The sequence below is a fragment of the Chrysemys picta genome, chromosome 23, assembly GCF_011386835.1.
Source record: "Chrysemys picta bellii isolate R12L10 chromosome 23, ASM1138683v2, whole genome shotgun sequence".
In the NCBI taxonomy this organism is placed as follows: domain Eukaryota; kingdom Metazoa; phylum Chordata; order Testudines; family Emydidae; genus Chrysemys; species Chrysemys picta.
Window position 1 is genome coordinate 16,300,052 of NC_088813.1, and position 21,592 is coordinate 16,321,643.

The 21,592-nt window shown below is 59.6% G+C and overlaps 2 protein-coding genes across 9 annotated transcripts in view; both read right to left on the reverse strand.

Annotated features, from left to right (window-relative positions):
* Positions 1–221: 221 nt before the first annotated feature.
* Positions 222–3,618, reverse strand: SMIM12 (small integral membrane protein 12). Of its 6 annotated transcripts, none has more exons than XM_065576827.1 (3): positions 3,460–3,599; positions 1,826–1,929; positions 222–1,481 (listed from the first exon to the last, which is right to left on the reverse strand). In XM_065576827.1, exon 3 carries the CDS (start codon positions 1,448–1,450, stop codon positions 1,172–1,174), a length of 279 nt encoding a protein of 92 aa, XP_065432899.1. In that variant the 5' UTR covers positions 1,451–1,481; positions 1,826–1,929; positions 3,460–3,599; the 3' UTR covers positions 222–1,171. The 6 variants fall into 6 exon arrangements, with proteins under 6 accessions (XP_065432899.1, XP_065432897.1, XP_042709962.1 ...); XM_065576825.1 differs by having other exon boundaries at positions 1,800–1,929; XM_042854028.2 differs by lacking the exon at positions 3,460–3,599 and adding an exon at positions 3,141–3,276.
* Positions 3,619–5,049: 1,431 nt separating this feature from the next.
* The window catches only part of DLGAP3 (DLG associated protein 3), a 135,264-nt gene continuing 118,721 nt past the window's right edge, over positions 5,050–21,592 (reverse strand). For 2 of the 3 annotated variants that reach the window (XM_065576741.1, XM_005298399.4), the window contains 8 exons: positions 20,788–20,902; positions 18,482–18,716; positions 16,931–17,271; positions 16,230–16,315; positions 13,897–14,324; positions 13,437–13,528; positions 12,939–13,082; positions 5,050–10,023 (listed from right to left, as the gene is read on the reverse strand). In XM_065576741.1, the coding sequence (XP_065432813.1) occupies positions 9,805–10,023; positions 12,939–13,082; positions 13,437–13,528; positions 13,897–14,324; positions 16,230–16,315; positions 16,931–17,271; positions 18,482–18,716; positions 20,788–20,902 (1,660 nt within the window). In that variant the 3' untranslated portion in view covers positions 5,050–9,804. The remainder of the gene's footprint in view (positions 10,024–12,938; positions 13,083–13,436; positions 13,529–13,896; positions 14,325–16,229; positions 16,316–16,930; positions 17,272–18,481; positions 18,717–20,787; positions 20,903–21,592) is intronic. The other variant, XM_005298400.5, reaches the window with a different exon arrangement.

A 21,592-nucleotide genomic window follows, 5' to 3' on the forward strand; every position in this document is an offset into this window, starting at 1 on the left:
CCTTGCTGGCAGCATTCCCCACCCCACCTGGGCTGCTGGGGAAGAGACGCAGCCACCCCTCCCGCTGCGTCAGAGCCAAGCAGGACCAGGAGCTCCATGCTGCTGGGGCGAGATCTTTCCCTAGAACGTCCCGCTCGGCTGCTGGGTGTCAGGCAGGGGGACAGAACGGTACCAACCGGGAGCCGAAACACTCAGAGGGAAAGAAGAAAATGGAGGCCCTGAGTTCTCAGGCTGGTTTAATCTGGCTTCGTTCTTCACAGCTGCAAGGTCATTTCATTCCCCAAACCTCAGCCCCACAGCAACGCACCCAAAGCTCCCTGCCAAGGGCAGGAGGGTGAAATGACTTCCAGCTACCCCCACCAGTCTCTGGCCTGCCAGGAAATTACAGCTTCCCTCATGCTTCGCCCAGCTGCCAGTCCGACGCCAGGAGCACCCACCACAGCGAAGGGGGCTGGAGCCCTCAGGTTGGGGAGGGTGAATCTGGGGGTCCTGAGAAGTGAGGGGGAATCCCAGCCAGGAACAGGGAAGCAAGCAGTGTGCAAGCCTCCTTGCCCTACTCCTGACCCCATGCAATTCAGTTCCCAGCGGGGACACCCTCCAGCACCCCCGTTCTCTGGCTAGAGGCAGCCATGCTCCGCCACCTGGACAGGACGCAAGTCTTGGCTGTTTCCATGCAAGGGAAACCTGCAGAATCCAGGGAGATCCAGAGGGATCCGGAACAGGGCGGGCCGAGCATCGAGGGCCTGTTCACTCTGAGAGTGGAGCCGTCTCCTCCAGGAGCTGCGCGGCCTCTGGAGTGTCATCCCTCTCCCTAGCTGTGCGACTGGGTGCTTTAGGAACTCGGGCAGCAATGGCCAAGACTGCCCAGCTCTGCCCCCTTGGCCATGCCTCCTCCTCCATCCATGGGTGGGAAACTCCAACAAGCAGCCCCCTCGAGCGCCGGGGGAGAGGGGGACACGCCCAGCACGAGCCAGATATTGGTGGATTGGGGTTGAAAACACATGGGTGAGATGGGACAGTCTCCAGGAGCCCGGCGAAGGGACCCAGGGTGCTGACCTGCAGCCAGATGGACTGAGTGCTCAGCTCCAACCCAAAGGAAAGGGGGAAGCAGTCACGCCAAGCTGGCAGGGCTCACACCCCCGAGGGCCCTGGAGGTGCCTGGGCAGCCTGGTTAACTCTTCTCTGGACGGTTCCTGTTCAGCACGGCCCTGGGGGTGAACTCCAACTTCTCCTTGAGGCTCACCACCTCGGTCAGGTCCTTGCCCGCACTCTCCTGCAGCTTCCTGTCCTCCCGCCGCTCTGAGATGCTCTTCTCCTCCTCGGCCGGCTGCGGGGAGTCACCACGGATGAACCACTCCAGGTGGTAGCCCACCGCCCCCACCACAAAGGCCACAGGGAAGGTGACGTAAGGGGCGTAGGTCCGCACAGTCATCCACAGCAAAGGCCACATGGCGTCGCCAGGAGAGAGCGCCAGATGTGTTCTGGAGAGGGGGGCAGAGTCAGTGTCACAGCTGCATAGACCCGCCCCCTACCCAAGGGAGAGTCGCCCCCTTCCTTCCCCGCTCCCCAGACAAACCTCCAAGATCCCAATTCATCGTCATCCCCCCACGTGACCCACCCTGCACCTCCCTCCACCCCAGGGGAGCCCAAAAATCACCACACACACTTGACTCTGCCCCTTGGCCCAGATACACCCAGCTCCAAAGCCCCAACCCGGAACTCCAGGCAAGTCACCTCCACTCTGGTACCCCCCAGGTGGCTAGATATCTCAGCTACACGTGTCCCCCCCAAACACCCACCTGGGTGGCACTGGTCAAACTCCCACCTGGGGTAGCTCGGCAACTGGGCTGCAGGGTTCCAGGGCAGTTAGGGGGCTGAAACCTCCACGCCAGCAACCTTCCCCCCCAATCCTGACAGCTTCTAGGGTGCCTAGGGGAAGGCAAGGGCAATGAGCCTCTCCAGGGTCTCCTGCTCCAGCAGAGCCCAATCCCTAAGAGAAAGGGCAGAACAGCACACCTCCCATTCATCTCCCAGCCCCCAGGAAACCGCTGTTGGGAGCCTGCCCTGGGCTGTGTGTTCTGCCTGGAAACCAAGGTAGAAACACAAATCCCAATCCTGATCCCTCCACCCAAGGGATAACCAAGGCAGTGGCTGGTTAGTCTGGGGCAGGGAGAGGAAAGGAATTTAGTTCTGGCGGCCTCTGGACAGTAATAGGGGCTGTACAGTGCATACACAGCTCTGCTGATGGGGGATGCCCCCCCATCCTGATCCATGGGCCCCCCACCCGCTATTCCAGCGCTGGGCTCCCCACGCACACAGCTCAGCCCCTGTCCCCCAACCCTGATCCACGCTCCCCCCACCCGCTATTCCAGCGCTGGGCTCCCCACGCACACAGCTCAGCCCCTGTCCCCCAACCCTGATCCACGCTCCCCCCACCCGCTATTCCAGCCTGGGCTCCCCACGCACACAGCTCAGCCCCTGCCCCCCGACCCTGATCCACGCTCCCCCCACCCGCTATTCCAGCCTGGGCTCCCCACACACACAGCTCAGCCCCTGCCCCCGGACCCTGATCCACGCCCCCCCCCGGGCTCCCCACGCACACAGCTCAGCCCCCCGACCCTGATCCACGCCCCCCCCACCCGCTATTCCAGACCCGGGCTCCCCACGCACACAGCTCAGCCCCTGCCCCCCGACCCTGATCCACGCCCCCCCACCCGCTATTCCAGCCCCGGGCTCCCCACGCACACAGCTCAGCCCCTGCCCCCCCATCCTGATCCATGGGCCCCCCACCCGCTATTCCAGCCCCGGGCTCCCCACGCACACAGCTCAGCCCCTGCCCCCCCATCCTGATCCATGGGCCCCCCACCCGCTATTCCAGCCCCGGGCTCCCCACGCACACAGCTCAGCTCCTGCCCCCCGATCCACGCCCCCCCACCCGCTATTCCAGCCCCGGGCTCCCCACGCACATAGCTCAGCCCCTGCCCCCCGACCCTGATCCACGCCCCCCCCACCCGCTATTCCAGCCCCGGGCTCCCCACGCACACAGCTCAGCTCCTGCCCCCCGATCCACGCCCCCCCCCCCCCGCTATTCCAGCCCCGGGCTCCCCACGCACACGGCTCAGCCCCCCCCCCCCACGCACTCCGCCTGTGCTGAGCAGGGCCCGCGAGTCCCCCTGACTCCCCGGGGCAGGACCACGAGGGCGGAGGCCTCGGCCCGCCGCAGACAGGGGGGTCCAGGCCGTTCCCTGCAGCCCCCCCCCCGGCCGGCGAGCAAGGGCAGCGGGGCACCGGCCTCCCGCAGCTGCGCCCCTCGAGACCCAGCCGAGCCCGGCTCTGCCCGCACTCAACCCGCCGCCCGGGCCGGGGAGAGGGGCCAGGCCCGCCAGGGAGCCCCCGGGGCCCCGGGCTCCAGGGAAGGTCGGACCCCGCTGCCGCCCGGCCCGGCCCGGCCCCTCTCACCTCTCCAGGCCGGCGCCCCTCTCCCCCGCCGCTGGCTTCCGGGCCAGGCCGCGCCGCAGCCTCGCGGCCCGATTGGCGGCTGCAGCGCCGCGGAGGCAGGGCCGGGGCCAGGCGAGCCCGGCCCCTGCTGGAGAGCGCGGGGAAGGGCCGGGCTGGGACCGGCCCCCACACCTCCCTCCCCGCAGGATCCGGCCTGGCTGGGGCTTGATTTGCAGCAGGGGACACCCCCTGCCCCCCATGTCACTGCCCTGGGGCAGCCCCCCGGGATCCCTGTTTGCGCTGCAGGAAACTCTGCGGTGTCTGTAAAAGCAGCCAAAAGTCCTGTGGCACCTTATGCCTAGCAGATGTATTGGAGCATGAGCTTTCCTGGGTGAATGTCCACTTGGTCCGATGCTGCGGTGCCTGTTAGCTCCGACCCGGCTGGACTTCGGGGCTTAGGTGCAAAGAACTCCCCTCAGTCAAAATCACACACACACACCCCTTCCCTCCGAGCCCTCTCCAAACCTGGGTAAGCCCTGGCCCAACCTGGGCTGGGATTCAACCCCAGGCCGTGGGCTGGGAGCCAGATTGCAAACGGAGACCTGGTGCTCCGGGCCCCTGACCGGGTTGCCAGGCGTCTTGATGCCATCTCTCCCTGGTCCCACCCGCCAGGCACCAGTGCCAGGTTCTGCGTGTGGACATTTGATCCAAGCTCTGCCGTGGGTCCAAACCAGCCACACCGCTTGGGAACAGGGCGGGAGGGAAGGTGGGTATCTGTCTATCCAGGCCAGGCACCGGGGGGATGGCAGAAGGGGATTGTTCCCGCAGGGAGCTGGGATGCGGTGGGACACCCTGGCCAGCTGGCTTGAGGATTCTCCTCCTCGTTGCGAGGGCCGGTTCTTAGACTCCAGCCAAGGCCGTCTTCAGCGCTGGCCCCCTGCCCTTTCACCTCGCTCCCTGTCACTTCGGATGGCTCCTCGTGGTCTAATCATCAAGCCACTCCGACACCCGCCCGGGAGCTGTGTTTGCTGACAAGGGGTGAACCTTGGGGCTACTCAAACAGCCGGTTTGCCCAAGGATGTAGCTCTCTGGTTGGAGACAGTCCCTCGCAACCACCCAAACAGCTTGGGAGTGAAGAGCAGGCTGGGCCATGCCTCTCAGTCCCGACCCACTGCCCTCCCCCCAGCAGTTCCAGCCCTGCGCTCCCCGATTCCCAGCCCTGCTGCTCCCTCTCACTACAGAGCTCCGCCCAGTTCCTGGGGGCTCAGGCAGGAGGCACTCGCTGGAGCTCAACTGGTAACGCTGCTCCCTGCAGACGCTGTCAGGAGCCCCCTTCTAGTCTCAGCCGTGGTACCGTTCAGGGCCGAGCCCTCTGCTAATAAAGTCTGTTCCAGTGACCCCTTGCAGCAGACGTGGCAAGCCACCTCGCAGCATCGTGAGTTGTGTAGGAGAGATGCACTCAGCTCTGCATCTTCCCCAGCATCCTGACAAGCCACCTCGCTCCTGCCCCCAGAACAGAGCAGCGAGTCCCCACCGTCATGAGCTGACTCCAGCCTCAGCCCTCCCCTTCCCTTAAACCAGACAAGAACGTGAGACACGGGACACGAAGGGTCAAAGGTGAGACTAGCACCGGCTGGGAGAATGGTGCCAGGCCCAGAGTAATCAAAGAGTCGTCTTTATTACAGTACGGCTAAGTTTGTTACAATAAAAATGAAACCACATGTCACAGTCACTGTACAGTATTGTTTGTCTTACAGAACTTACAAGTGGAAGGGCTTCCTCTTCCAGGCACATTGCTAAGAACTAAAGTGTGGACGGAGGCAGAGAACAGGTGAACCGAGCTGATGGTTGCTTTCCTGGCCAGGATGGTAACAGCAGCGTTCAGAGAGTACTGGATGCTGACCAAGGAGTCGCCTGCCTTTCCCCTCCCCCAGCTGGGCCAGAGCTCACGCTGTTGGGTATTTTTTTCATGATTCTCTGTTCCAGAATATGCTGGTTGGATTCCCCCCTCCTTCCCTTTAAACATCTATTTTAATGTAGTAACCCGAGGCCCTCCCAACTGGACAGGCACATAACAGAGGCCGGGGGAGGTTTTAGCACCACATCATGGTATGGATCCCATCCAAGGGGGGAAGTAAAGGCCCCAGGGTGAGTGGTGCATTGCTCTTGGTAGAATTAAGCTTTCCTCCCTCCGCCTGCCCAAGCCAGTATGCTTGTGGAATCTCCCATCTCTCAGTACCTCCTACCTGTCCCAGGTGCTACAGGGAAGTATCCCAGCATGCGCCAGGCAGGATGTCCCCTTGGGCTGAAATTTACTATTGGCGATTATTACAGTGGCGCCTGAGGGACCCAGTCAGGGATCGGGGCCTCCACAGTGTTAGGAGCTGTATGCTCATGAAAAAGACCGTCCCTGCCCTAGAGATCTGGCTATCTAGGCTGTGGCTGGTGTCTCTGCTCCTTCCCTTGCTGCCCCTTTAGCCACTCTTCTTGGGCTCTTTCCTCCCCTCTTCATGTCTCAATCAGGGCGTCTCCAAGACAGCTGAGTGGGCAGGGAACAGGAGCTGGTACAATCATGGGGTGGCGAGAAGAGGGGGGTCCCCTTGAAGGGTTTCACAGTGCAGGGGGCTCCCCAGTTGGAAGGAGGGACAAGTGAGAAGGCAGCACTGAGTTTTTACCTTGAACTTTCAGAGTGGTTGACTTGGCAACCCCGTTTTCCCAGGGCAGGACACCAGGCTCAGTGGGTGAACTCTCTGCTCCCCAGCCTTACAGACGTCAGGGCAGGTGGAACAGACTGTGCTTTGGGTGGAAGGAGGGGTCTGCACGGCTGGGAGCAGAATGAGTGAAAAGGAGAGGAAAGACGGTCCATGAGAACCAGCACGGGGCTCATAGTAACACTTGGACCATCTGATCTCCACGTCCCTGGCGAGTACCCACCCTACAGGGCCCCTCTGTTCATGCCCCATCTCCCTACCGTCTCATCTGAAATCACCCCCCCTCCCCCCATTCTGCACGCTCAGCCTGGTGGAGAAGGTGAGCATGGTGGGTAATATGAGGCGTGTACAGCACTACCTTTGGCTTGTGTGCAGGTAACGATGCACGAAGGGGGCCATGGATAGCAGGCTCCCCAGGCACTATTCATCTACATGCTGTCAGGGGTGATGGCTACGCGCTAAAGTGGGTTCTGAAGAAAGCTACCATGGCAGCCATGCCAGAAGAAGGAGGGCACTCCTCTAATGTAGCATGCGTGTGAGGACATCCCTCATGATACCCGGGAGGACAGGGCACTGCTAATGCGGTACCATGGAGGATGGGATGCCCATGGAGGAGGGGGCTCTTGTAAGGCGAATCCCATCTGCCCCTCCCACTCTCACGAGCAGGAACTCAGCCTGGGGAAGGGCAGACCACATTCATGTCCTCGGTCTGTCTCCAGTGACAGATGGGAGCTTAGGAGTCGTGCCCCTGAGCTCCCTGTGCCTCCATTTCCCCATCAGCTAAGGAGAGTGGCACTTACCCTGCCTCCCAGGGGGGCCGGCGGTTAGGGAGCCGGTGCACCTGCTGGAGGTTATCGTCACTGAGGTGGTCTGAACAGAGCAGGGTCCCAATCCTCCATTGCCCCAGGGCCCATCTTTTACACCAGTGCAAAGCAGGGGTAGGCGCCACCGAACGGAATGGCTGCGTTTCACGCTCGCTTTGCTGCGAGGTAAAGGACTGCATGAGGCACAGGGTGACAACCAACAGGCCACGAGCCAGAGCCCCGCCACCATGGCAACCTCCAGTTCCACTTGCCCGTGGCTTTGCTTTTCCAAATCACTTTCCCAGCTGGCGTAAATGACAGTGACTGACCGGGGAGGGAGCTGCTGTCCCTGGGTGCTATTGGCCCGATAGAGACTGAAGGCTAATGCCTGCTGGCCTGCCCCAGTCCTTACTCAGGCTGAACCTAGTGAGGGCTCCAGGCCTTGGCCCTGCTGGACTCTCTTTGTGGCCTAGCCCGGCTGCCAGCAGCGAGGGCCGCTGCCCTGCTCGGTAGGGCACCGTGCTGCGAAGGAGGGGCCCGGTCTTGGCATCTGTGAGCCCAGATGGGTCCCCGGGACGGGAGCAGCAGGTGACACCAAAAGCCGCTCCTCATCAGAGGACAGCGTGAGCTGCACCACTGGGTGGCTGGAGCCAAATGGAGGCTTTGGGTAGCCCCCCCAGGGCAGCTGCGGGGCAGGGAGAGGGGCTGGGGAGCGTTTGTGATGGAGGGAGAAGGCCCAAAAGGCGATGGGCCTGGCTGGCATGGGCGTGGCTCACTCCTGAGTGCCTACCGCTCCGGCTGGTTTGCATTGTCGGGGAAGGGCTTCTTTACGGGCTGGGCAGCCAGGGCCGGCATGGCCAGCCCCATTGCAGCCCGGCTGGAATAAATCCTCCCAGTCCAATGCTCAAGGGGCCGCACAGCAAGCGCAGTGTCACTTTTGCCCCGGGTGCTATTGCACAGGCGTTCTCCAGCTTTTCCGCACCAGAACCCACTCCCACCTGGCTGAGACCCCCACCCCATTCAGCACCAGGGGTTTGTGACCCTTGGGTTGAGAAGCCCCGAAACAGAGGCTCTAGGATCATCATACAGAACAGACGTGGCACGTAACAACGAACCCGCATTTTACCCCACAGGTGGCCCCCGAGGCCCTCCCCTCCCCGACATTCAGACAGGCCAGCTCTGTCCACAGAAACGTCGTCCCCAAGTACCCTCACCTGCTGGAGCTCCGTCTGTGCGGTTGACAGCTCCAAGGGTTCTCTCACCTTCCTTAACAATAGTAAATACAACACAAGGAGCCGGCACAGCAACACCCCGGAGACACAACAGCAGGTTCCTCTTCCTCCTAAGGCAAGATGGGTTGTCAATGGCACGTTCGCCATTCCCTGCCGTCTCCGCTGGCCTGGACCCTGGGGACAGCCGTGTCTTTAAACCAGATGCAGATGGGTCAGAACCAGTGCCCTGCACTTGGCTCGGGTCAATACCCTGCATGGTGGATTGGTCACTTGAAAGGCCAGGCTTGTTTCTATGCCCCATCTAACGGGAGGGGGGAAAGCAGCCAGGGAAACCCAACCCAAAAACCAACCCCAAAGACCTCAGCTTCTGCCAGACCTTGCCCTTGCCAGACAGAATCCAAACGCTGCTCCAAAGACACTTGCTCCCCCGCCCCCCAAATTTTCCCTCGAATTCCACTCCCTGGATCATCTAGTCAGACCAGCAGCTGGTGGGGAAATCAAAGAGGGATGGAAAATAAAGTGACCAGCCAAGTTTTGACCTTCTCCTGGCCTCCCGTGATGAGTGGACCCACCCCAGCGCAGGCCCAGGATTCTCGCTTGCAGGAAGGGAAAGAAAGAGAGAAAGAAAGAAGAGAAATCATAGCATATTCTTACTGACGATGTACGTGTAGGGAAAGCAGGGGCTGGTTTTGCTGCTGCCATGGATTTCCTGATGATCTGATCCCAGTCTCACCAGCAGGAACACAGCTGTGGTCATGTGTAGTTTTTGTTTTATTCCTTCGATTATATGTATATATGTATATAGGTCTATGACCATGGATTCCCCGAGGTGCCCAAGCGAGAGGCAGGGATGGGACCGAACTGTGGTCGGGGTGCGTGGAGAGACTGCCCCTCGTGCCTGCCACGGCCCAAAGCCTCATGCCAGCAAGGGAAGCTGGCCCGCCGGGCGGCCGGGAATGGTGACTTGGCAGGAGCTCAGCGGCGCTTCCCCCCGCAAGATGCTTTGTTTGCATTGAATTGAGGAAATGGGAGAAGTTAAAGGTGGCACGATCATGGGGGGAAGATACATGGAGGTGCAGGGGAGGGCCGGCCTGCCTCCCCCCCCCCCAATCAGCTGAGCTGGGGGGGGCTCCTCCCTCTCCAGTATAAGGGGGAAAGCGGGAGAAGAGGGGGGGGCATGAGGAGAGGAGAGGGGGAAACAAAGGGGAGGGGGGCTGCAAGGAGCAAGGTACAAAGAGCTCTGAAAGGAGGCCACCAGGGAGTGTGCAGGGAAGGGGACAGGAAGGAGCTGCAAGGAGGAGGGGAGATGGGGGGCAGAAAAGGCTTCAGGGCAGACAGGGGGCTTGGGGAGAGGCCAGGGCAATGGGGAAAGGCCAGGAAGGGGCTCCTGGGCAGGCAGGGCGGGGAAGAGCCCTGCCCCACGGGGAGGGGCACGAGGGCAGGACAGAACCAGGCTCGTGTTCATTCACCGTCGGATCCATGAATCGTAGACGATAAAAAGTCGAGAAGCTGTGAGTGGGCTGAGAGCTGCCCCGGGGGGTCCCTGCGGCTCGGGCCCTGGCCATCACAGTGAGCTATGTACTCTCTCTGTACAATGCGGTAGAAAAGCCAGGGCTCTGTTCACAGCCTGGTCTGGGCCTCGGGGATGTAGATCTCGATACTGTCTGCGCTCTCGGTGGCTGAGTTCTGGCGGAAGGAGGCAGCTCTCTTGGCCGCCAGGAGCCTTTTCCTGGCTTCCTGCCTCTGTCGGTCAACGGAGTCCAGGGAGCGCTCCTTCACCGGGTGCACCTTGGAGCGCGGCGGCTTCTTTGGTATCGGGGGAGGGACCTTCTTCTCTTCCTGCGCAGACAGACAGACAGAGCAGGGCTTAGAGGGGGTTCCGGGAGGCGCTGGACGTGCCGTGTTAGACAGCGTGTGGCTGTGGCTGCATGTAACGGGTGCGCGCGCGTGTGTGTTCATCGGGGGGGTGGATGTATGCACAGCTGTACGATTGTGTGTGAGACCATGCAAGGGTGCGCACAGTGGGCGTGCACATTCATGTGTGTGCACGTGTCTGTGTAGGCACATCCAAATGTGTATGTGTTTGTGCATCTGTGTGCACATATTCCTATGTGTGTACATCTGTCTGTGTGTGAGACCATGCAAGAGAAGACACATTTGAGTGGGTGCCTGTCTATGCGCTCTCATACCCGCAAGAATCCGTACGTGTATGTGCAGCTATAAACAGATGTGTGCTTGCACATCCGTATGCAGCTGTGCACATCTGCGTTCATGCGTGCATCCCAGTGTTTGTGCGTACTTCTGCATCCATATCGGAGTGCATGTGTCGGCGAGTGTATACCCCCAGCTGTGTACCTATCTCTATACAGAAGAAATGGGTCAAATTCTGTGCTGACTGATGCTCCGTTCAATTCCACCAGTCCCTGGGGCTGAATGCAGTCCCTGGGGTTGAAAGTCAGCACAGGATCTAGCCCAGGGCGTGCGCACATGCTTCTTGTGCACTGTGTTCACACAAGGCAAACAAGGGCTGCATCTTCTGCCTGTGACACAGGTTGGTGATTGTGCTTGACCTTGGGAACATTCCACCAGGGTTTGAATCAGTGTGATGGATGGCAGGGCTGCCAGGCGGTGATTGGACTGGAATTGCTTTGGTTTGTCCTATGCTGTGCGTGTGTGCACAGAGTATATCTGTACCTTTGAAGATAACATCAAACAGAGGACACGCCGTAGCTGTACGTGAAAAACACAGGAGAGAAAAAGGCTCTATTTGTTTGGGTTGGTTTTTTTTTAAGTGGTAACTAAAGATGCCTGTTGATTTTGCCTGGCACAGATCAGCAGCGCCAGCTCAGGAGCAGAAGTGTGCATGGAAAAAGAAGAAGTTAGCTGTGATCATAGATCTCTCATCTCCCCGACTTTTTCCCCAGGAAGTCCCTGAGACACAAGCCAGGCGGGCACATGCCTAGCAGCGACTTCTAGCTGAGCTCAGCAGAGCTCCCAGTGGCTCTGCCAAGGGGGAGACTACTTTTAGCTCACTTACACTATGTCTACACTTACAGCGGCGTGCAGAGTACAGGCACTACATGTGTCACTGCACACCGCAGGGAAAGGCACCGGTAGCAGGGAGGCAGCGGAACACTAAGTGCTAAAATTAGCAGTGTAGACGTGCGAGGCACTGCTTGGGCATGTAGCGAGCCGGACAGGGTATAGACCCGGGGGGGTTGGGTGTGTGGGGCACTCTGCTCTGCTCACCTAAGCTGTGCCTCACTGTCTACACTGCTGTTTACACCCCTGCTAGCTGGGCGCGCAGTATCTGCACTCTCCTCCACCTACCCTGAGCGGAGTCGCTCCCCCGGGTCACAAAAGGCTCCATCTGCAGGCAGGGGTCAGGACAGAAGGGCCAGGGCTTTGCTAACTGGTCCTGGCCACGCTCCCATCTCTGTCCCTCTGCTGCAGTAGCCCGGTCCTGGTCATCCCCTACCTCAGCCCCATGAACCAATGAAAGGGGAAGAAGAGGTTAATCTCTACTGAGACGTGCAATGGGGCCCAAGGTTCATCTGTTTCCTGGCCTGCCCCTTCTCCCCACAAGAGGGGGCTGAGGACAGCATCAGGGATGCAATGCAAGGAGAGAAGGCTCTACACTCCGTGATCCACACACACACTGGAGATGCCAAGGACCACAGCTTTCTCCTGGAGCTGGGAAACAGCTGGAGTGCCTCAAGACAGAGTGCTCCCTTTCAGCGCTTCACCGATTCCAGCCAGACCCATTTCTACTCCTCTTTCTCTCCATTCTTTTTGCATGACGGTGCGCGAATGCTATGGGGAACACACTCGATAGACACAATAGATACGATTATGTCCCCTCCCCTTCTCCCCCAACAAACCCTCTGCTCTTCTGCCAAGCCACAAATACACCCGCTAACAATGCCCCACATGTAACAACCTAAGAGCTGTCATATTGAATCAGACCATAGTCCACCTTGCCCAGTAGCCTGTCCCCAACAGTGGCCACACCAGAGCTTCAGGAGGAGTGTACAAAACATGGCAATTATGGAGTGATCCACCCCTGTCTTCTGGCAGTCAGAGGTGTAGGGTCATCCAAAGTATGGGGTTGTATCCCTGACCATCTTGGCTAAGAGCCACCTGATGGACTGATCCTCCATGAACTTACCCAGTTCTTTTTTTAATCTACTTATATTTTTGGCCTTCACAATGTCCCCTGGCAATGAGTTCCACAGGTTAGTTGTGCGTTGTGTGAAAAAGTACTTCCTTACGTTTGTTTTAAACCTGCTGCCTCTTAATTTCATCGAGTACCCCCAGATTTTTGTATTGTGTGAAAGGATCAAACACTTCTTTACTCACATTTTACACGCCGTTCATGATTTTATAGACCTCTAGCATATCCCACTTTAGTCATCTCTTTGCTAAGCTGAAGGACCCTAATCTTTTTGGTCTCTCCTCGTAAGGAAGCCATTTCACATCCTTGATCATCTCTGTTGCCCTTCTCTGAACCTTTTCCGGTTCCACTATCTGCTTTTTGCAATGGGGCGACCGGAACTGGACACCATATTCCAGGGGTGAGTGCACCATGGAGTCACATAGTAACATTATGGCATATGCTGTCTTTGTTCTCCTGCAGGAGGCCAATGAAAGCTGACTTTGTGCATTGTGAAGTGAGAGCCACCCCCCCCCCCCGCACCCTAGCTGTACCCACCCCCCTTCTCAGCCAATTGGCACTCATGGTCTAATCCCCCTACCTTGGGCTCGATGAGTTTCCATCCGTTGGCCTTGAGCTGCTGAAGCTCCGCGAACTTCAAGCTGACGTCCTCGATGGACAGCTGCAGGAGGTCCCAGAATCCAGCCAGGTCTTGGAAGGTGGGCATGGGGAACGCATTAGGGTCCTTCCGAAGGGGGAGAAGACAAGGCGGGTTAGCTCCTTACATACCATGGGGTGCAGAGGACTCCAGGTCTTCCATCACTTCCCTGCTCAAGCTGATGAGGAGCAGAGTTGGGCTGTCTGGGCCTTAATGGATTAAAAGGGCCATTTATTCCCTGTAGGACCTTGGACTCTGCCTTAAGAGGGTCGGGGTGAGCCTCCAACCCTTCGGCTAGCACCTCCAAATGGAACCATCGCCGGCTGTGCAGAGCGTCATGTACCGCTTCAGACCCCCGGGGACCTGCTGCCGCCTCAGCCCAGTTGTCCGTCGGACAGAACACATCCCTGGGAAACCCATAAGGAAGGAGGAGGCGCTCACCATGTTCTGCTGGCAGAGTCGGAAAAACTGTTGCACCTTCTGGGACATCAGGAGCTGGGTGCTGCCCACGGCGCTCCGGATCTTCTCCAAAACTGGTAAGGCATACAGAGAATGGGTGAGGAATTTACTAATGACATGCGGCTTGATTACCTCCCCCCAATCCCCTCCCAGCTTCAGGGATGCACCATTACGAGCCCTGGAGAGTATTTCTTGCCACTAAGCCCAGCCTCCTTAACCTTTTGTGAGCCAGATGGCAGCATGTGCAGGGCAACCACTGGCTCAGGTTCCAAAGGGATACACCCGTTCCTCAGCACACGTCTGGGACACTGTGCTGCAGGAGGCATTTGGGGGATAGCCCAGGCTGGGGGATGCTTAGCAAGACTCCAGCCCCCCCAGCCCTAGGGGAATCCTGGGGTGCCCTGCACCCCCCTTCCAGTCTCACAGCCCCATCTGGACTCACTCTCCTCCGGCAGGTCGTAGTCCTCGGCCTCCCGCTCCATCTGCTGGCACCAACCTTCCATCTTCTCCACCTCAGCCTGCAGTAGCTTAATGAACCACTCCCCGTCCCGGTGGCAGGGAGAGGCCCTGCCAGAGTCGGGGAGGCTGCGGGAGCCCCTCTCGATCCAGGAGTCCCTCCGGGGCACCTCCACGGTGTCATACTGCATCTGGTAGTCCTCCCGGTAGGCCCACTGGCCCTGCGTGTGCACCGTCTTGAACACCGAGTACTGCCGGCTGGATGCATCTGGCTCTGAGGAGTGCCGGTGGAAGGGCCGCCCGAACTGCAAGGCCTTGTCCTCCGTGGCCACCGACAGGCCTGTGAAGCCTTCCAGCTCCAGGTCTGCCTGCACGCCGGCCGTCACGCTGTTTGAGCGCTTGAACCGGGCCCGCCTAGGGGCAGGGAGATAAAGGGGTTATGGGGACGGACTCGCCTTCCCACAGCAGGGGGAGCAGGAGCATTGCAAAGCATTCAAACCACAGCAGGGGGGCATCGGCACAGCTGCAGGGGCTCCAGGACTGGGATAACAGGGGGGTGTGGATCAGTATCGAAGGGCATTGGCAGAGCTGCAGGGCTCCAGGACTGGAATAACAGGGGGCTGCGGGTCAGGATCGAAGGGCATCGGCAGAGCTGCAGGGCTCCAGGACTGGGATAACAGGGGGCTGCGGGTCAGGATCGAAGGGCATCCGCAGAGCTGTGTGTGGGAGCTGGAGTAGGGGGCGGGGGAGGGTCTAAGGAAACCCGCCCAGTTGGAGTGTAACCCCTAGTTCGGAGCTCACTGACTGTAAACCCCATGCATTGGGACTGCGCTGCCCCTCTGCAGTGTGACCCTACACCTCCACACCCTGCCCAGCCGGGACCCCGCTCCCCTTGCAGGAGCAGAGCGAGGGGCCATGCTGGTTCCCATTCCGGGGAAGCTGCGCTGGGAGGCTCACAAGCTGTTGAGCTCCTGGCTGTCCGTGGGGACAGCCCGCTAACAGCCGCTTCCTCCTGTACCCTCATTTCAGTGCCTTCTCTCCTGCTTGCGCGCGCTAGTCTGTTTCTATGGTAACCGGCCCTGGATGGATGCTGAAGGACGGGGAGAGGAACACGCGCTCAGGCCCCTTGTTAAGCAAAGAGAAGGAACATTGTAAAGTTCCCCTCAGATGCCTCGTCCTCAGTGACTCGGCCGTGGGCGGGAAGGAACGGGGAGGCAGGGAGGGTGAACAAGCAGGTCCAGACTAGCCCAGCCTCTGAGGCGCTGTCTCTCTGAGAGGAGGGGCTTGGGTCAGAGCTGGAGGAGCCCCCGTGGGCCACGTGAAGGGCCCCTTTGGCGGCCATTTCTGGGGGTCTCAACTGGATTCCACTTGGCATCTCAGCTTCTTCATCTGAGTCACAGCGACTTTCACATCACAGCCATGCCTCCTACTCAGCCTTGCTCAGCCCCAGGTCCAGGTCCTGATGGCCTCTGATGGATCAGAACCGGGGGCCTCTATGACGGGCAGATCCAAAACCCCAGAACCGAACCCCAGATCTGGATCAGAACCACGGGCAGATCAGCAGCTGCTGATCTGCAGGCACAACACATCTCAGAGGGATCAATCCCCGAGTCACTGCTCACACCTGCAGCAAGAGGGAATCCAGGCAGCTGCAAATCCCTCAGTCCCAGCCCAGCGTGTAGGTTAACACATGCTTTGCGGCTGGTGTTCTGGCATACCAATCAGGGCCCCAGGGTAACAAACGTGCTGATAAGAAAGTGAGCCGCTCAGGAGGGGGCCGTAACAGGGTACCAGAGCCTCTGGTACCAGAGCCTCTGGCCTCTTGGGTGCAGATGTGAATCCATTAGGAGTGAGCAAAAGTTGTGACGACTTGCTGACCTGTGTGATGTGAGTTTGCTGGGCCTCCATCCATTTTGCAGCGGACGAGTGCCCACAGCACAACCTCCCTGCTCATCACAATCAGCACCGTCTTTGACAGCTGACCGACCAAGCAGCTTAATGGTCCAGAGACTGACCTACCTACCTAGCCATCCCTAGAATGACATCAGGTCAGGGATGAGGCATATTGCTCAGGGAAGCTTGCCCGGCTGCTGCCTGCATTGCCCATTGATTTATGAGCTAGCGAGGAAACACAGCTGTACTTAGCAGTCAGCACAAGACGCTGCCGAGCTCTTGGGACGCTCCGGAGAAGAGGCGCACGTTAGGAATGTTTAGTTTGGGGGAGGCATTGTGTGAAAACAATCCAGCCGGCAAGGCGGCTGCGCTAAGCCCTGCTCCTGGAGGGATGGAGCGATAAAAGCTGCATTTAACCAGCCGTACCTTTTGTCTTCCTCCACTTGCACCCCGATGGAGTGGAATTCCCTCTGGCTCCTGCTTTCTGTGTCAGAATCAGATATAGTCTCAACCTGCGGTGGTGATCAGAGGGAGAGCATGTCGGGGAAGAATCGCTGCACAGCCTCGGGCGCAATAGACTCATGCTTTTTAATTTCCGTCAGCGGATGCAGTGGCGCAGCAGTGGGAAAGCCAGAGAAACAAAAGCGCTGATGAAAGCAATGGCCAGGCAGCTCCAGGAGCTTCCAGCACGGAGATGAAGGGCCATGGAGACTGGAGTCTCCTCTCTCCCTGTTGGTCAAAGATGAGGTACGGCGGGGGGCCGTGGCAGGAAGGAACCTTGTGCTGCCACTGCCTGTTGGCAAGACCATTTCATGCAGACATGATGCCGCTTGCAACAGGTCTTGGCAATGGCTGCAAAGCCAGGTCGTGGTGGTGAGACCTTGGTCTGGAGCAGCCCAAGATTCACTGAGGGTAAGAGACGGGATGGCTGAATGGGAGGCAAGCCACCATGCATTGGGACCCTGCACAGAGCCCCGCTTGCCAAGCCTGGAAGTGCCAGTGCTGGGGTCCCCAGGAAGCCCTGAGTCATAGGGCTACCATTCAGCATTGGCAGCTGGATCCAGATGGGCTTAGGCCCAGGTTCAACAGTGGGAGGCTCCGGGGAGCCAGGGGCGAGCGACACTTACCTGAACTCCGATGGACGGGCGCCATTTCCTCTGCCGTGCCAAGCTCCTCAGCTCTTCCCGGCCCGGGATGGCCTTGATGATGAGTGTGGACGGCTTGGGAGAGCCCCGGGGCTGGACGGGAGGCAGATCCAAGGAGATGGCTGTCACCTTGGAGTTCTCCAAGCTCTCCGTGGAGTTGCAGCGAGCCGCGGCGTCTTTGGACCACGAGGGGCTCCGGGCGACCTCGCTGGGGAGGTAGCTCTCGTGGGTGGATTCAGTGCTGCTCTGTGCCGTGACTGAGATCAAGGGCTTGGCTTTGATTCCTGGAGGGAGGGGAGGCGGCGCTTTTCTGTAACTGAAGGCTGTTGTGGGAGAGGCACACGATAAAAAGTCAGGTGAGAAAGAGACACGTTCTCATTTCCGAACGCGAACACCGGCCAATCCCGCCTCTTCCTCCGGCTTCCCCATGGTGTGCCAGGCCTAGCAGTCAGATCCTCGGCTACTGAAGTCAGGCCCGTTTACACCAGCCGAGGAATTGGCCCTACGTTGCCGCACCACCAAAGGTTGCACACCCCACACACCCTGCCAGTTAACCGTGAGCTTGTGACAAGAGGCATAAAAGTTTCGTTTGCTTTTGGACTGGCTGCTTGGCCAATTCGTCCACTAAACCCAAAGGGACCAGACGACCCTCCAATGAGAGGGAAGATCAGTGCGCTCTTGTGCTGCACACGTCATGAGGCAGGCAGGCAGACAGAAAAAGGGAGAGAGAAACGAGAGAAGGAGAAAAACAGAAAGACAGGAAGAGAGGAGGGGAAACCCGAAATAAATGCAGAGAGGAAGGTGGAGACCAGGCAGGAGGATTGACGGACAGACAGACAGACAGACAGGGGTGTTGGCTGGCTGGAGCGACATGTGCCAGCCACATGAGATGCCACCTCAGTGAAGCTGATGTTTCCAGCCAGCCAGAGAGCTGCCTGGGGGCTGGCAGTACCCACAGCCTCACGGCAGGTGAGCCCACGGGCAGCTTAGCCCGGCCCTTGGAGGGCATCCCAGAAAGCCGTTCAAGATGGTGGCAAAGTGCGGCAGTGGGAAGCTGGAGTGGTGAGCCCACTGCGTGCCATCTATGGGAAGGGGGAGGTAGGTGGGCAGGTCCCTCTATGGGGAGGGGTTGGCAGGGGGTGCCTATATGGGAATGGGAGGGGTTTGGTGTGAGGGGTCCCCCTGTGGGAAGGAGTTGAAGGGGGTCCCTCATGGGAAGGAGAAGGGGCTGGTGTGGGGGCCCTCTGTGGGAAGGAGGAGGGGCTGGTGTGGGGGCCCTCTGTGGGAAGGGGTTGAAGGGGATTCCTCATGGGAAGGGGCGGTTGGTGTGGGTGTTCCTCTGTGGGAAGAGGGAGGGGCTGGCAGGAGGTCCCTCTGTGGGAAGGGGGAGAGGCTGGTCCGGGTGGGTCCCTCTGTGGGAAGGGGCTGGGGTGGGTGTGAGGTCCCTCTGGGTCCCGGCAGGACTGCCCCCCCATCCCTGTACGAGTGAAGGGCCCCTGGGAGCAGCGCCGTGGGGCAGGGGCAGGGACTCACAGGTGCTGGGCTTCAGGATGCTGCTGGTGATGGCTGGCCTGGGCGGGACGGACATGGAGAAGAGCGAGAGGCAGTCGTCGTCCTGGGAGCAGCCCGCCTGGATGGCCCGCAGGTAGCTGTGGCTCCGCATGCGGAAGCAGCCAGGCAGGTCCAGGGCCTCCACGGCCTGGGACTCCACCTCGCCGAAGACAGACTCGCAGACCGCCTCAAACTGGTGGTTCAGCTCCTCGTTGATCTGAGGGGAGAGTGGGGCAGATGAGGGACCTGGGCAGCTCTGACAGGGTCCAGCGCCCCCGCCCCCAGCACCATCCTCCATGGAGATACCAGAGGGGCTACAGGGGACGACTCGCTCTGGCCCCCGCTGGCGGCTCCAGGGCTAGAGGTGATACTGATATGGCCGGCACAGTGGGGGCCCTGCATCCACCCCTCCCTAGTCACCCAGACCCTTTGACTCCAGCCAGCGGGGGACCCTGGGGCTTCACCAGGCAGAGCAATGCAGAGCCAGCCGCCCTCATCCAGCCCCCTACAGAGCTCCCTCTGGAGGAGCAAGATGGGCACTCGGTCTCCACACCCCCAGCAATCCCTGGCCTCTGCTGAGGCGGACGCCTGTCCACTGGGAAGTCGACCGAGACCCACCAAACTCATTGCACGCAGGCTGCCAAGATGCCAATTGTTCCCGTCCCCCTGGCTGGATTTGACCCAGCAACCTAGAGAGGAAAGTCTGCCAGTCCCATTGCCAAGCTCCCTCCCACTGCCAGGGCCTCTGCCCTCTGCTGCAGCTCTTGAGCCCTGGTACCAGGCAACTACCTCCTCTGGGGCATGAGAATCTGCCATGAGGGAAAGGTCCGACTGCTCGTGCCGGGCTTTATTTCAGTGCAGGTGCTGCCTGGAGCCCAGCTGTGACCCACTGAGCGGGGGTGACGCCCAGTCAAGGTTTCCATCCATTGCAGCACGTCCCTGGAGCACCTAGAAGGTCTCTCTACCTCTGCTCTTGACAGAGACCAGGCAGACATCATTGCCCACATCCTGGTGCCGGGCCCAGGAGTTAGCACAATGACTGCAGGGGGCCCTGGTGTTTGCTGGGGAAACGCGGCACTGAGACAGTCACCCAAAATTCAAACCCATTTCTGAGGGGAGGCGAAGTCTGTCCGGGCAGCACTGGGATTATGGGAGAGACAAGCTCTTCCCTAGATGTTACCAGCCAGGCCTGGCACAACCAAGAGGTTCAGAGTTCAGAGTAGCGTCCAGACTTTTGGGGAAGCTGATCCAAACCAACTCCGAATTATCACAGCACTACACTAAGGTTCCTCGTTGGTGCTGAATGGCTCGGGGAACCCTGCACTATGAGGTCGCTGGTTTGAATCCAGCTCAAGTCACTAGTGTCCTCCAAAGTCATTAGCACTTAGTGCTCGTTTGATGCCCTCTATGAGATGTATCAGTGGGAGAGAAAACCTCAGCTGGTGAAAAATGTGGAGCTCAGCTGGGCAGAGAGGCCAGCAAGTGAAAGGGCCCCGGACGCTGAAATCCCCTCACCAATTCTGGAAGGACTCCAGATTGTAGCACTTTGGAAGGGCAGCCTGGGCAGCTTACCTGGCCACTGTTCGGGCTGCCCCCATCCTACAGACGCATCAGTTGGGTACCATTCCCTGGGGCTAACATGCACGCAGAAAGAGGGGCAGATAAACAGCCTATGCTGGGAGCAGAGAGGAGGGGCCAAGAACGAGAGCCGCCGCTGAACCCAGGGGCCTCTTGCGGCTAGTCAAGCTCCTGGGAAGACATGAGAGCACTCTGCATGGCCACCAATGGGAGGGTCACGGCCGGCCCAGGCAGGGCTGCGGAGGAAAGGCCGGTAGCGTGCAGACAGTGCTCTGCGTTACCGTATGAGCAGAGAAAGGACAGCGCTGGCCAGACGGGGAGCAGAAGCAGAGCCATTGCGGGGAAGGGGCAGAGCCTCGCTGATGCATGCAGGGAAGCCTGCCGCCTCCCCAAGAATCAGCATCGCCATGCTGCAGATTAGCACATGCAACGCAGGGGTGGGTGGGACGTGAGGGGTCAGGTGTCCATGTGCCACAGAAGGGTCAGTGGAGAGCAGCCAGGCCCGCCCCGCGTCTCAGACGCTGCTGCCACTTGGGAACCTCGAGTCCGATGCCCAGCTCCAGTGGGCTCCACTCAGCACCTAGCGTGCAGAGCTTTCCTCAGCTCCAGCCACTCCTTCAGCAGCCCGAGCGTATGAGCTCCAGCGACTGAGGGCACAGGGCAGTCAGGGCACGAGAGCCAGGCGCCGCCACGGGCACTGCCCACCTTACCTGGCCGGTGGTGAAGGAGCGTCCGTAGCCCTGTCCCCGAGGGTGCAGTCTGGGCGGGGTGCAGCAGCTGGGACAGTTACAGATATATGAATCAGAATAGTGCCTACTTGCAAACCTAATGAGAGACAGTGGGGGAAAAAGGATTCGGACCAGAAGCAACACGTTCAAGCAGAGCATTTGGAAACAGCCCAGTGACTGGGCTCCTGTCTGCAGCTGCTGCTGCTGCCCCCTGAACCTGGCAGATCATCGCCCCCGCCCGCCATCCCAATGCGAGCTCACCACCACCTCTACAGTCTCCCCAGACAGCCCGGAGCAAGGAGGGGATTCCCAGAGCCCTCGCCTAGGCTGGGCTCACAGATCATCACGCACCCCCACAGCAGAGGGCGGTGCCGATAAGCAGGGCAGGCAGCAGACCTATGGTGGCAGTGCGGAGCTGGCAATGGGGCAAGGCCACTGAGAGAAACAGAGCAGGTTAACCAGCAGGTGTGTCCTTACCTGGGCCACCAACACCTGAGAGCACTACAGCCATGTCAACACAGGGACTGATGTGATCCCCTAACACAGCACAATGTACACCAGCCCAGTGCAATCTGCAACCGTGCAAACTCCTATTGCAGGCCTGATTTACACCACTCTAGTGCAATGTGCAATGATGCAAACACAATTTGCCCCAGTCCAGCATAACTGACACTAGTGCAAACTCTTAATACAAACACTGTTTTCACCAGTGCACTACAATTTACGCCAGTGCAAACCCCTAGTCTAAAAACTGCAGCATGATTTGCACTATTGCAGTTTACCCCAG